We start from the raw sequence: 15,500 nt of genomic DNA, 5'->3' as shown, positions 1-15,500 counted from the left end.
CGTGCGAGTGAGGGTAAGGCACGGATGCAGAATATTTCCATTGTGAGCTGATAACTTTTGAAAAATGTAAGAACTGATAGATACACATTCTAATGTGTTAATGAATAAGGATAATCTAGAATAATAATTTATCCCTCCGATCCAATAGTGTTAGAGATTTTGTATTGATGTAGTATAAAGCTCGTACTAATTAAGTACCCAACACTTATTTTGGATCGGAGGGAGTATATCATTTTGCCAAACACTCTTGGGACATCAACTTAATTATTGGAAGTGCATCTTTAGACCATTCGCACAACAATGAACTTACCTGAACAGTTAATATAAATCCAAAAGGGACGTTGCAAATAAGGTAATACATAATCAGCATGTTTGGATAATCTGGAAATTATATTATTAAATGTCATACCAAAAGAATTAGTGGCAAACAACTCCCTGGGACAACTCAACTCACTATGTAGAAGCCCTGGGAAGCATACCAGGGGCCAAGCATTTAATCTTAAATGATCAAGGATCATAGTTGATACATGGACAACTAACTTTAGTGGCATGCCCAATTTATCGCCTTAACATGTTGAGAAATAACATTAGCTTACATCTCACAATCCAGATTTATATTATTATATAGGTACTGGATATAAAACTATATAGACAATTTTCAGCAATGCATACAACAGTTTGGTCCTTTTGCAAGTTCAGCCCGCTCTTCCTAATGTGCTCCCAGGAATTTGTAGAAGTCGTAACCATGAGAATCAAACGGTGCGCCCAATGATGGTTCCATGACATGATCACCCTAGTCTTGTCATACCCTCGAATCGATCTTCCAAATGCACCTACATGCTTGTAAAAGGAGTATGTTCGGTCTGGAGGATTGTCAACGATCCTGACCCTGCAATTAATTGTAAACAACCATGAGACCAAAACAATCCAACAATATCACAAGTTATGAACCATATAACTCATTTTCATTTCATATAATCACCTTTAAATCTCTATGGTAGATTTCTCTGCTACGGCAAAACTCAACAACATCAATAAGATGCTGGAAATATTTATGTGCATTGGCTTTACAAAGTCTCCCATGAGGCCATGACGAATCTAAAATTGGTAGGTTTTTACAACACTGTTGGGTTCCAGTTTCACGTCAACATATATTTCAACTTGAAGCTCAGTAAGCAGATCAAGTAAAGATACATGTGCCAATTCAAATTTAAGTAATAGCATTAAGCATCATCCAGATAGTTCAGACCAAGAGCAACATATATTGACATCTCAAAAACGTGCAAAATGTGAATAGCCTAGAGAAAATATATGTTGTCTTGCTAGTGTTACATGGTTCAAGGTTATTTACCCCCATTCAGAATCAACAGAATGAAGTTTGAAAATTATGTTTGTACGTCCTAGAAGGAATACATTAGACATCCCAGCTACAAACAGATGAATTAATTCTAACTGTAAATTTTGAAGTCAAGACTGACCATGACAGACATCGGTAAGAAGAATGGGGTTTTACAATTTTGTCAAATAGTTCCTCACCAATGATGAACTACAAGATTACAAATATCTTCTTTCTGCTTGAAAAAACATGCACATAATAGAATGACCAGGTAATGATCCTACCGGTACTAAAGAAGAAACTGAAAAGAAATATTAATTCAGACGAGCTGCATTACAATAGGAGAGAGCGAAAAAACCTAGAGTTCAGCTCCAGTACCGTGGCATGTCGCCCTACACGGTGAACAGCTCCCTCGCCAACAACATGTAGAGTACTCCATCCACATCCTGGAGCCTGTGCCAATAGTAGGCGTGTGCTCACCGCCGCACTCGGGTTCATACCCATAGAGCTAACAAAGAAGGACAAGTACTTGCTGCTTGCCGGGAATGAGCGGATAGTGCCAACCAAGAAAAACAATTAAACTAAACCCACACATCTCTTCTATCCACTATGATCTAGGGCTTTGTTCTTCCACAGGTATTAGCAATGTCAAGAAAGTATCAGACGTCTAAATGATAAATTTACATAATGTTTTCATATGTATTGACAGAAGCAGTCCTATTCTTCAAAGTTCAGTTTCAGTTATCTCCTACAGAGGATTTCTACCCTAAAAACCCTGGTGATTATTTTGCGGCTAGCTGCAGTTTCATCACATGCTGTAAAAGTATCAACATGGAAGCGGCTTGGTGTCTTTTTTCTGAATCGAAAGCTTTGCATCCTTTTCGTATAAGGCGTATACGATAGCTCCTAGAATGAGTTCATATTATTTACATTTCAAGTGGATATTAGGTCTCTTCTCAATGCTCAATCATATTATAACGCCAGCTGAAAACTTCTGCAAATTCATTCAGGGGATAACATCAATATTTTTAGCAACTTCCACCAAACTAAAATAAATAGCAATAGGTGGACAATGCACAATGCAGAAGTGTAGTATCAAAATGCATGCATACGACCTCCACCTTCTAATTATCATAGGCCAGCTTCTCGGGGAAAATTTATAGCTAATGAAGCTCATCAAAATGAGAACCTCCAAATCTGAAACCTTGATACATGAATATTAGGCATCAATAATTGATATTTTTTCACCAAGATGTCTGCCATTGAACTTGTCAGTAAGTAAATCAGGTTAATAATTGACATTTTGCTCCAAAAAATCATGATTCGAAATTACATAATCCATGAATTCTCAATTGTTACCTCCTGAACAATGGATACCTCACTCCTGACCAATAATCCCCTACCGACAAACCAACCAAGAGTAAGCCTGGAAAAATAACATATAGCATGGATAATACTTCCGGATTTCTAGCGATATAAAATTTAGAATCTGAACATTATTGCAGACCATGTCATCCTCTAACTTTCGTACTGCACTCCCATATTTTATGGTGCTGCTAGAGGGATGGCGCGAGAGGGCCGGCCGGGGGCCTTGCCCACGGCCGGTGGCAAGAGGAAAGAGATTTCCTTCTTAATTCTTGCTTGATTAGATTGATACGTCTCCTCTCCTTATATAGAGAGGTTTACTTGACCCCTAAGTAAGCGACCATTATCTCTAATTAACCCTAAGACTAATGGGCTATAGCTAGGCCCATGACGTACTCTAACACCATATATGACTCATGCTAGCAGTTACTACCTCCACCCCAAGACTTAAGGCTTATATTTTTTTGGAAAGTCAAAGCAAGTAAAGTTTGACCAAAATTTTAGAATAATCTATCAATAAATATGATATTTTGTAGATAACACATGAAAATATATTTCATTATCTATCTAATAACATTAATTTTGTATTTGACATATTAATGATTTTTTATAAAAAGTTAGACAAACTTAACATAGTTTGACATTCTGAAAAAATATAGGCCTTAAGCCTTGGGATGGAGGTAGTACATTGTAATTTAGCTAATAAAATAATAAAGAAAAACATAGAACCTGAAAGATGATTAAAAAAATTGGACAAACTGACGACACAAAACTGGTGCATCGAGTGCTATCGGCCACACATAGCATGGTAATGATATTCTTCAAGACTTGATAAGGCCACACATAGCATGGTTTATTACAACCTGCTAGTTCAAGACTACAAGGGAAAAAAATGATGTCGACTCTGATTGTTTAACCCATGTGCAGCAAAAACACCATATATGAAATCAACGTGTAGTTGGTATTAAGTTGTACTATGCACTCAAGTTTCAGAAACTATCACTAAGGTTAACACCAGAGGTATGCAAACTTGCTGCAGATCCTAGTTAATTAACACATCATCAGAATGGTATTTAAGAAGCTAACGGTAACATCTGCACGCTCAATTCAAGTTTATCAAGCTAACATCCCAGATTGTCTACCGAAGAAAAAACAACCTGGATTGTATTCATACTTCTCTGGAGCACAAATGACAAGGAAAGATTCTAGTATTTTCAAAAGCTAAAACAGAGAAGTTGTAAGAGCATTGTAAATATGCCCAGAGAAGTATGAGCTGAATGTTAACTTCAAAAGAAGAACAAATGGTTGGTAGTACATAACTGCATAGCTCACCTACTAAGCAAGCTAAATTTCTCCTTTGTCTCACGTACTGCAAGTACTAAATGCATATACTTGCAGTTCATATTCCTCAATGAATTATCCCTTTTGTGTTTTTACAACAGATCATGGAAACTAATAGGAAAATAGATAAATCTCGAGAACTTTCAGACGCTCCAAAGATTGAAATTATGGTAATGATATTCTTCTAGACTTGAAAATACATGACCTGAACAAGTGTGGTGGTTGCCACTGCTACAATGTGTTGCCATAGGACTGTAGGAGTGAAGCTCTTGATGTTTAGAAGTGTCAATCTGGTAAAAAAAAAGAATAAACATGAGTTGAGAAGGAAAGGAGGTGCTCATGCATTCCAATGAAAACTACTTTGATAGGATCATGGAACAAACAATGTCTTCAAATATATCAAGTGTGGAGTAGATATGATTATATAAAACGGCATCCTTCTTGTTTGCAAGCTTACACAGTAAGTCTGTCCCTTCTCCCCTTGGTTTATGCCGCTTTCCCATTTATTTTGCAAACATGAAAGGAGGTGCTCATGCACACGGAATTAATAATAAATATGTTAGTAGAAAGGGAAATGTGGGATTGTCAGTGTGCATCACCTACATCCAGTTTATCTGCTGTCAGTGTGCCATCCTGGATAGAAACCACCATGAATTGAGACAAACAGAAAGAATATGCGCGGTTTAATTAACCCAGTAACTCCAGCAATTGTCGCCAGCAATGCTACAAATCTAAGAAACGGGCACTCTGCTTTCCTCACATAGCACAAAGCAAAAAAAGAAAATTCCTGATAGAATGAACAAGATGATTAGATGAGCACAGCTGCAACACTTCAGTTCAATCAACCGTAAACCCGCATTCAATCAATCTCTGCCACAAGTCACAACGAAACCAAAATTTCTATATACCACCGCTCCCTGTCCTAATTCAATCAAGAAATACTAACTGAAAATAAAGATCATCCACTAATTGCACACTACAATATATAGTAGGAGAGGACTGAAGATAGATTACCTTGACAGCGATGGTAGGGTGGGAAGAGGAGTGATATTCTGCATCAGGGATGGTCGGCGAGCATCACCACATTCGCCTGGATCTTCTATGACACGCACTTGGTCCCAGTCGGCGGCAAATCGAGCCACACAACCACCGCACAGAGAGATGCGATGGAGAGTAGCAAAGCCACCGCCGACGATGCCATCTCCGCTGATGTAATCCTGCTTCATCTCGGCCTCCATCGATCATCAGCTCTCCAAACACCACATCCATCGCATCGAGATCAACAACCTCAGCCCCTTCTCCCCTCCGCCATCTCCCTCGCTAGCCGCCCCCTCCTGCTTGGGGTATCCCCCGCCGCCACAATCGGCGGTGATGCCCCGAAGGGACTTTGCCTCCATCTCAAGCTGATGGCTACCAGCCGCCGCGGCGCGATCCTTCTTTGGGGCGAAGGTGGCGTAGCGCGTGCGGAGCATGCCCATAGTGACCTAGAAGGTGGAGGGATATGAGGGCTCGCCGTGCTCGGACGCGATGGCGTGGGCGTCGTGCTGGCGGCGCGGGAGGAGGCACGGCGGACGCCTGTCACGAGGAGGCTAACTGCTTGCGGCGCAGGTCCGGGTAGTAGGAACAAAGCGTGCCGGCAATGTCGGCGGCGGAGCAACGCAGAGATGCGGAAGGGATCTGGGTGCGAGATGAGGGCGTCGTCGAGATCGTGACGATAGAGATACCATGGCAGGCCAGTATTAATGGTTTTTGTGGGAGGGCAAAATAGTCAAATGAAAATATGTAGGACGAAACCTCCAACCGGAGAAAACAGAACCAGTTCCTCTTTTTTATATAGTAGAGATTGGTTGGCCTTTTGGTACTGTTCAAAGTGTCACTGATAGGATGTAATTGGGGGAACTTTTTAAACTACCATGAATTAGATTTAGGGGCATTTCTCATTGTCCCACTTATAGGTATTGAGGCATTTTTTCAAATGCCATAAATTGAGCTTTGAGGAATTTTTGGATGTGCCTCAAATTGGGTTCTGGGACACATGTCACACATCTTAAAGTGCCCCTAATTTGGTTTTGGGACACATATTGAAGTGCTCTTAATTGGATCTTGGGGCACTTTGAGAAGTGCCCTTAGGTAGTGTCCTAAATATCTTTAGAGACGCAAATAAAGCGGAAATCCGTCCTGGCTCCCGGGTCCAGATGAGCCCGATACGTGGACCAAAGAGAATCGAACAGATCGGTTGCAAACCCGTGTATTCTTCGCCGTATGTGATCGTACAGCGGAATATGTTGTAACAGTGCCCTTTCTGACCGTTGGGGCGGATTCATTGCGACGTCCACTGGAACGGATGTACCGGTACAAAAGGTTGCATGACTGGACTGACTCGTGGTGTGTTGGACCGGGATCTGCGTGGCAGGACGGCTCTGGCCTCTGGTGTGGGCAACACGCGTCTCATAAAAGAGAAGCTCAGATGGCCCCGATGGCCAGATCGGAATCACGCTCCACTGCCGCCGCCGCTATTGTCTACGGTTCCCCCAAGCAAGCAGAGCTCGAGATCCATGGCGTCTTCTTCCTCCTCCCACATGGCTGCTTCCCAGCACAACACTCCTCTCCCCTTCATCTCGTGCCCAAAGTGTGGCAGCAGGATCCTCACCAAGATCGCGGTAAGGAACCCGACCAGGCGTTAGGTACTACAAGTGCCAATTTTTCAGTGTAAGTTCATCTGATCTATCCACATCGAGTCGTATATGTGAGTTCGTTTTTTTGGCTCTGGCCCCTGCTAACATTTGATTTTTTTTTCTACACATCTGCTCATTCTGTATCCATCAACGCAGGCCGGGCTCTGCGATTTCTTCGAGTGGAGGGAGGGATACGCAGGAGAGTCGGCTTGCCCATCCCCATCTGTGGCACCGCACACAGCAATAGCCTGGACGATGCCCATCACCGGTTGCTCCTGGTCAACCGACCCTACATCGCTGCACTCGCCGTCCTCTTTCGCATCCGCATCATTCACCACACTATCCGCTGCCCCCTCGTAGATAGGTAAGCTGCAACATGGAAGACTTGTTGGTCAGATTTTGCAAGAACAACATCCATGCCGCGATGGAGGAGGCCATACCTGTTAACTGGATCCAGGGGGAAGTCCATCCTGTCGCCGCCCGCCCGCCGCCGCCGGTGTAACCGCTGGCTTGAATCCGGCAACCTCCGCTGCCAAATCGACGTCGCTGTCCTTGTCTCACTTCCCGCGCCACGCCCCGGAATTTTCTGCGTGCTTGGTGCGCCGTATTTCTCTGTTCCGGGGCGGCTCCAGGGTTTCGACCGATGAGATCTGGGGAGACAGGGGTTGCCGACAGTGTAAGGGCATCTCCAGCCGGGTGACGCAAACGGACGTAAAAAATGTCTGTTTACGTCGCGTCCGGTCACACGAAAAATTAAACCATCTGTTTGCGTCGGAGCGTCTCCAGCGGTGTTTTTTTGCGTCTCCGAGTGGAACAACAACAAGTAGTACTCTGCCCAAAAACAGAAACAAAAGTGGCAACTCCAGCTTTACACAAGAGAGATGAGAGCGCAATTCCAACCAGATGGACAAAATTACCGACGGGATTCGCCGAAATGAAACTCCTGATTTGCTGAATCTGGTTAGTACCTGCGGATTAGCTAGTACTACCCGGTGATGGCTGGGGAGGTGCATCCTGCGGACGCCGCGGCGTCGGCATGCAGCTGCACGGCCTCGCAGGAACTGGAGGCTTCCACTGCGGGCAGGAGGCCGCGGAGTCGAGGCACTGGTCCTGCGACCGCTTCGCCGCCGGCGACCTCCAACCGGGGTCACGCCTTGGAGGCGGAGGCGAAGGAGACACACACAGTCGCATGACCTCGAAGGCACTCGAGGCTTCCGCTGCGGGCAGGAGGCCGCGGAGTCGAGGCGCTGGTCCTGCGACCTCTTCCCCACCGGCGACGGCGACCTCCGACTGGGGTCACGCCTTGGCGGAGGCGAGGTAGACGCGCACAGCCGCACGGCCTCGCGGGCACTGGAGGCTTCCGCTGCGGGCAGGAGGCCGCGCATCGAGGCGCTGGTCCTGCGACCGCTTCGCCGGCGGCGATGGCTACCTCCGACCGGAGTCGCGCCTTGGAGGCGGAAGCGAGGGAGACGCGTGCCTCTAGGAGCGGCGGTGGAGCGGTCCCGCCTGGCACGTCTGGGCTCGCCAGACGTGGCTCCCTGCCTGTACCTGGTCGGCTTCGCCGGCGATCGCTCGGGCCCCGTCGTCTTGGTCGCAGCCGACGACTCGGACGCCGCCTTCGACCTCTCCTCGAGGGAACGTGCAGGTCGCGCTGCCCTCCTGCTAACTGTGTCCCTGTTGATAACCACTACCGCGCCAGCGACTCGCTTGGGCTCTCGCCACGCCTCACCGTTGCAGACTATCGCTGCTCGCGGCCGCACCCCGTCGGAGCTCGGAGGCACGAGCGGTTTCGACGGCGATCTATCTCGTCGGAGGATTTGGGGAGAGAGGAGAAGAAGAGAGAGGCGGGAGAGAGAGGAAAGTGAGATAGGTGGGGTAAGGTAGTGACTGACATATGGGCCAGCTTTGGCACAGAGCGGACGCATGCGGACGAGAAACGGTCACGCGGTCAGTCCGCCTATACGCAAATCTGATGCATATTTGGGTAGCAAATGCGTCTCTGCGGACGGAACGGACAAAAAAACCGGAATGCGTCTCCCCGCTGGAGAAGGGTCCAGACGCAAACGGACGTGGAAAGGTAAAAAACCAAAAAATACGTCGCGCCGCTGGAGATGCCTGAATGACACAAAATTGGACCCATGGTCTGCGACGCCGCTCCGTCCTGTACAACCAGTCCTAGTTCAGCGCGGTCACGGCCCCGTCCACACACGGCGTCTTCTCCTCCCTGTCAAAGCATTTACCAACGCAGGGCCCACCTCGCTGCTGTACGCCCACCCAACGTATCTTTGATTTTCTGGCGGACGTACACCTGCATTTCTCCTCACTATAATCAATCTCAGAGCAAGATGTGATGGTCCAGATTTCCGGTGCATCTCCACCCGAGAGCCAAAACTCCACTCCCCAAATAAAGGTGGTACTTAGAAAAGTACCGCAATAGATTATTAGGGGCACTTTGAAATGCCCCGAATCTTCTACCGTGATGTAGTGAAAAGGGCCAAACTAGAGAAAAAAGATCCAAGGAGCTCTATGTAGACTCTGGGTTAGCCGAGAATTAGCCATCGCGTAACTAAAAACTCATCAAGAAAATCATTTTTTTTTTAGAAACAAGACCACAGAGTCAAGGAAATCATTCTGTGTGTACGGCATGGATGAATGAATGATTGTTGTATGTGCGAGGTCTGCATGCGAGCAATGTATATGCTCGTAACTTTGTCTAGCTAGTTGCTTCATTTTCTGATGTACTCTATTACTCTGTTTTTCCTGTCACTAGGACTAAAACATATAGAAGCTCCACGCCAGGCGTGACGATACTGGAGTATCTCACACATCTTCCTGGATCTCAAACTGGATTTTTTTACGGAGGCGGTGGGGAGACATCGTTTTGGATGGCGCCTTTGAGTTTCCTTGATACGGACGCCGTACAGTTCTATCTTCAATGCAAACGACTCGTTTTAGGTTTTCCTTCTCTTCGCCAGCAAGTCCGAGAGAAAAAAAGATTCATCGGTCCTAAAGTAGGCTCGCCATGCCGTTCGCCGGCGTATCTGTCGTCTCCAATTGCAAGTTGTCAGGCTCTGCGTCGGCCATGGTCTGCCGCGCGGCCAGCGGGTACCACCTCTTGGTCGTGGATGGGTACTCTTGCATCAAGGACACGCCCAACACCAAGAGCATCAGGTCACGGGCTTTCAGGATCGGAGGCTACTGGTGGGTCATCCTCTACTCCCCGAAGGGCGAGCGCTTCGAAGACCTCGGCTATATGTCGGTCACTCTCGCTCTTGATCACGACCAGGAGATTCTACGGCCGGTAAAGGTGAAGTTCGAGTTCAGCTTCATCGACCAGGTCGAGGAGCAGCGTTCGGCACGCGTCCGCGCAGGCGAAGTAGTCGAGCTTTCCGCCGGTGCCTCCTGTGGCCACCATAGGTGGATGAAGAGGACGGACTTTGACAAGTCGAAGCATCTCAGGGACGACGGCTTCATCATCCGCTGCGATCTCTTCGTTGTCGACGCCAAGGCCACCCGTGGCGCCGCTGCTCTGCCCGGCGCTGCCGTAGAGGTGCCCAATTCTGACATACACGACCAGTTTAGGGAGCTTCTTCGGACACAGTTGGGCACGGATGTCACCTTCAAGGTCGGCAGCGAGAGGTTCGCCGCGCACCGTTGTGTGCTTGCGGCTCGCTCCTCCGTCTTCAGGGCGCAACTCTTTGGCTCCATGATGGAGGGCACTACTACGGCTAACGCCATAAACATAAAAGACATGGCACCAAACGTGTTCAGGGCCTTGCTAACTTTCATCTACACCGATGCCATGCCCAAGATATGGACATGGACAACATGAGGAAGACGACCAGTTAGGAAAAGATGAAGGAAACATGGAGGACGATGAGTACGAGTACGAAGAAGATGAAGATGATGAAGTTGAAGAAGAAGAAGTAATCTCGTGGCTGCAGCACGTGCTCGTTGCGGCAGATAGATTCGATCTCCCAAGGCTCAAGTTGTTGTGCGAAGATCAGTTGTCTGAGCACATAGATATAATGACAGTGATGACAATTCTCGCTCTAGCTGAACAGCACCGCTGCTGCGGGTTAAAGGAGGCGTGCTTGCAGTTCCTCCAAATACTCTCTCCCACGAGGTTACAGAACTTACTCGCCACCGAGGGCTGGGGCCATATAGCCGAAAACTACCCCGCTGTTGTCAACCAGCTCATATTTAAGCTTGCTTCTAAATGTTAATCTGCATGTGTGTTGCTGTTTGTTGGATACACATGTTCATCTAGTGTTCGTGTTCATGCCATGAGTAGTCTGCAAATTCAGTTGTAAGTGTCCAGCTTCATATATCCGCACTCTGGTGTGCAATACATGCTCCCTTAGGTAGTTAATCGTACTTTTATCATCCATGAAATATCATAAGGCCGGTTCAGAACTATTTTTTTATCTTGGCATGAATAGTCTCTGAATTCACTTTTAATCAAGTTCTTGTCATCATATATCCCACTACCGGAAAATCAATTGTTACTGAGTGGGGGCTGTTGTGTTTTTGTTTGGGAACTACCCGGTTAATGCCAGCAAATACACATAGCCAAAAGTTCGAGTTCACCTTCATCGAGCAGGTCGAGGAACAACGATCAGCACGCGTCCGAGCGGCGAAGTACTCGCGCTTATAGCTGGCTTTATCATATACTACCTCCGTTTCAAGGAATAAGGCGCCCTCGTTTTACGAGCTTTTTGTTTGACCAAGAATTACTTCATATACGTCAAAATTGTTTGTATGAAATTAGTACCATTAAAAAGTTCTTTTCAATATGAATCCAACGATACTAATTACATATAATATACTCAAGATTTTGTTGCTCAATTTTTATGGTCAAAGTTTGTCTTGGAATACGCGTGCGCCTTATTCCTTGAAACGGAGGTAGTACATGTGTATCCATCAGCCAAACTTGGCCTGCCTATCAAACACCACGCTCTCTAATTAATTTCCCAAAATTTTGACATGACCTTCCCTAATTATTTGGACATTAATTTGTATCAACCAACAGAGAATTGATGACATACTGCATCAATTATTAGATATATAGAATCCACCTCGAGCAGAGAGCTTCAAGCCGAAAGACAAAATGAAAGCGAAGAATTAAAGATCACAACTTCAGATATGTACAAAAACTGTCTTAGGCTGCTCATAGTGGGGAGTAACATAAGGTGGTGGCATACATAAGTTACTAGTTCATGTTACTACCTTCATAGTGGAAAGTAACTTAGAGATGGTATCAAAGTCTCATTTATTAGTTTGTAGACTCATTTTATCTTGAAGTGTGTGATGTTATGGTAACATAGCTAGTTACCACATCCCTCTCTTTCTTCATTTATTGCTATGCCATGTCACCAAAACACTTTGAAATGTGTGATGTTACTACCTAAGTTACTCCCACTATGAGCAGTCTTAGTGAATAACTGTGGGTCGACGACATTGCATGCAAATACATTAGTAAAACTTACTTCTACTTGACACCACATTTAATACACCACATGTATAATTGTATCTCGACATAGATCAATTCCTAGCTATACAAGATCAAGAAACTCTACTGCTACATCCACCCGCCTATGCTGCCACCATCGACTTGTCTAGGAACGGGGTTGTGATCCAGGACAGAAGGCCTGACCTCCCGATTTTTCCTCAATCTCTACCGGGAGAGCTATGTCGTATGCGTGTATTCTCGCTTGCCCTAATCAGAATGCAGTACTTTGTTTTGTCAAATTCAGGGGAGATGACAAGAAAACTTCCCACAAAAATTATTGGATTTAGAACATAAACATAGTCAAGTTATAATTAAATAAATGAAAGTTCAAATAATTTATGTTCTTATTCAGAGGTGATTGTGTAAAGCTGAGGCTCTCGCCAATTCTTATCCAGTGTTAAGGTCTTTGGTCAGTAGTGTCTACACTATTTTGAACTTCGTTCTTTCAATAAAAGACTTGGCTGTGTGCATCTATTGATGCAGAGACCGGAGCGATGCTCCCATATCGAAAAAAAAACAGTTTGTCGTGAACAAAAATAATTAGGCACGGTAGGGGAGGGGGCAATGGCCCCGCAGGGGAGGGGGCAACAGCCCCACAGTGGAGAGGGGAGCCGGTAGTGGGGTGAGGGGCCACGGCTTAAGTGCAAAGCATAGCAGCCACCTATTTCGTTGTTTGGAAATATACCACCATGTAGTCCAACATCACCATTCTCACCAATAGCTCAACCTGTGCATTCCCGGTTTCCACTGGTTTTGGCAGTTTCCTCAAACCGCACCGTTTCCACTGGTGCTCAACGGTTTGGTGCGGTGTAAACTGCTGATGCTAGATGTGCTGTCTGGTTTGGTGCGGGTTGGTTTCACGGTTTAGCACGGGTTGACACCGGCTGACATCAGATGTCCATACCACACCACGACACATGCGCTGGCCAATAGAAAGAAACCAAAACAACGTACTAGCTAGCTGAGTCTTCACAGCTACTCCATACAAAGTATGAACTATAGCAGTACAAAGTTCTCAAAATGCTGCAGGATTCAAGATCTGAACTTGAAAATTCAATTTATTTCTAGCATTGCATCCGTATAAATTTGCAAAACATAACAATACTACAAATAAATATTTCAGCGAAAACTTCATTCGGCGACGCGAACTTCATTCCTTCATGGCATTACAAATCTTCATTCCTTCATGGCATTACAAAAAAAAAGCTTGAAACTGGAAGGACGCAAGCACACGACACGAACTCATTCGGCGACAACGCATCAACAACATACGATTCAACACTTTCACATTCAAATGGTGGTTCATGCCAAGTTGTAGCAAAGCCTCCAAACCTGAAAAGATCAAGAAGATTCAGTAGCAGGACATTGAGAAAAAAAATCAGTAGTAGCATTGAACTCATAAGATGGACGAGACATGGTTCATAGGGTCCGAGACATGCGCAAATTTAGCAAACTATCAACTTGTGCAATTTCGCAAAACTCAATGAACTCTAGATAAAAATAAGTGTACAGAGTATAAACTCAATGAATCAGGAATCAGTAAGAGACGCTTCAGAAAAAAGCTACTGCCAGAGCGAACACTAGCCAGGGAGGTAAATATACACTTGCTTTCTACTCCCAGGTTATATATCTAGACATTCCTCTTGACTTTCTACCCAGGTTATATATCTAGAGCTGAGTTATATCACATGCTTCGTGGGCTCAAGCAATAGATGCTAAATACTAGATAACAAGGCAGAATTTTGAAATGAAAAGTGTAGGCTTTTGATACCTGATGCATTGATACGCTTGCCGACATCATGTCTCTCCACTCTCCAATGCACCAAGCTCTAACAAATTCAAATAATAGGAAATTCAGTATTACTTATAGGTCCAGAATACGAACATAACTAGGAGCTAGGACCTTGTTCTATACCTCGTGCAAGTTCCTCATACTTGTGAAAATCTTCAATTGTTTGTCGTATATCAATTTTGTTGGATGATGAGCGCAACCAACTCTGTCCGCAGATCAATGCTTCAACCATCTTGGGTGACAATGAACTCCTCTCTGGATTGATTACTCTGCCACCAGTGCTAAAACTAGATTCAGAAGCAATTGTTGAAACAGGAACAGCTAGCACATCTTTCGCAACCTTCGATAATGTTGGATACTTGTCTCCTTCTTCTCTCCACCAAGTTAGAATGTTAAATTCTTTGGTATCAGGCTCACGCAGCTCTGACAAATATCTGGACAATTCGGTATTTGGTGCCTTACTTTCTATGACTTGCAAGTGTTCCTTGAAATTGGATGCCCATAACCTTCTAGGATCATCAGCATACTCTTCAAGATCGACTATAGGTGGTGCATGAGGAGGCTCACTAGCACTTGGAACTGAGTCAGCTTGAGCGTACAATTCAAATAGCCTAGTCAAACTATCTTCAACCTATTTTGTGAAACTTTTTGCCTTGACTTTATCATAAATATTGGAAAAGCAAAAGTCCAAGTATTTGACTTTATACCAAGGATCAAGAACAACGGCAAGAAATAGCAGCGGGTTTAACCCATCATGATTGTCCCAATATTTATCAAATGTCCGCTTCATATTTTCTGCCATTGATCCTAGCCTAGCTTCTTCCTCTTTCCCACGAATGAGCATTGCTATTTTATTGTGCATCAATAGGAAATCATGAAAGAAGCTACTAGACGTGACATAAAGTTGCCCAGAGAATCTTACTATCACGTTGTAGAAAAGCTTGAAAACTGGAATTAACTTCCTGGCTTCCAACCAGTCATTGGGAGTGAGAGGACCACCAACTTTAGAGAAGTATGATAAATAGTATTTTGATTCTTCACCTAATCTTTGAAAGCCTTTTCGAATGGAACTGTATCCTCAAGCATAAGATAGGTGGAATTCCATCTTGTATCGACATCAAGCGAAAAGAGACTCTTCTCCGGGATCTTCTCCTTCAGCACACATTTCCTAAATAGCCCCAACCTTCCTGGTGATGATTTTGCAAATAGAACTGATGTTCTAATTCTTGCGACTGATGCATTTGTTCCCAACATGCCTTCACAACCAGGTTGACAATGTGAGCACAACACCTCACATGCAAGAATTCATTGCCAGATATTGTTGATTCCCAGTTTTTGGTAACCGTTTTCAAATACTCAACTGCAGTATTATTTGAATTGGCATTATCAACGGTCAGGCTAAAAGTCTGTCAAATATCCCACTCTAGCAGACATTCCTCTAACTTTCTGCTCAATCTGTGCATGGTTTGGTGTTAAACC

The 15,500-nt window shown here is 45.0% G+C and overlaps 1 protein-coding gene and 1 long non-coding RNA gene across 2 annotated transcripts; one reads left to right on the top strand and one right to left on the bottom strand.

Annotated features, from left to right (window-relative positions):
* The first annotated feature begins 9,739 nt into the window (after positions 1-9,739).
* Positions 9,740-10,943, top strand: LOC124655935 (BTB/POZ and MATH domain-containing protein 3-like). The gene is made up of 2 exons (XM_047194762.1): positions 9,740-10,528; positions 10,584-10,943. The coding sequence occupies exons 1-2, from the start codon at positions 9,740-9,742 to the stop codon at positions 10,941-10,943; spliced, it is 1,149 nt and encodes a 382-aa protein (XP_047050718.1).
* A 2,328-nt stretch (positions 10,944-13,271) lies between these two features.
* On the bottom strand, positions 13,272-15,227 carry LOC124654627. Its single transcript, XR_006988400.1, has 2 exons — positions 14,001-15,227; positions 13,272-13,561 (listed from the first exon to the last, which is right to left on the bottom strand). It is a non-coding gene; the product is annotated as an uncharacterized LOC124654627 (long non-coding RNA).
* Between the last annotated feature and the right edge of the window lie 273 nt (positions 15,228-15,500).

The sequence above is a fragment of the Lolium rigidum genome, chromosome 5, assembly GCF_022539505.1.
Source record: "Lolium rigidum isolate FL_2022 chromosome 5, APGP_CSIRO_Lrig_0.1, whole genome shotgun sequence".
Classification (NCBI taxonomy): Eukaryota; Viridiplantae; Streptophyta; class Magnoliopsida; order Poales; family Poaceae; genus Lolium; species Lolium rigidum.
Note: the sequence above shows the minus strand (reverse complement) of the source record. Positions and strands in the feature narration are given on the sequence as shown.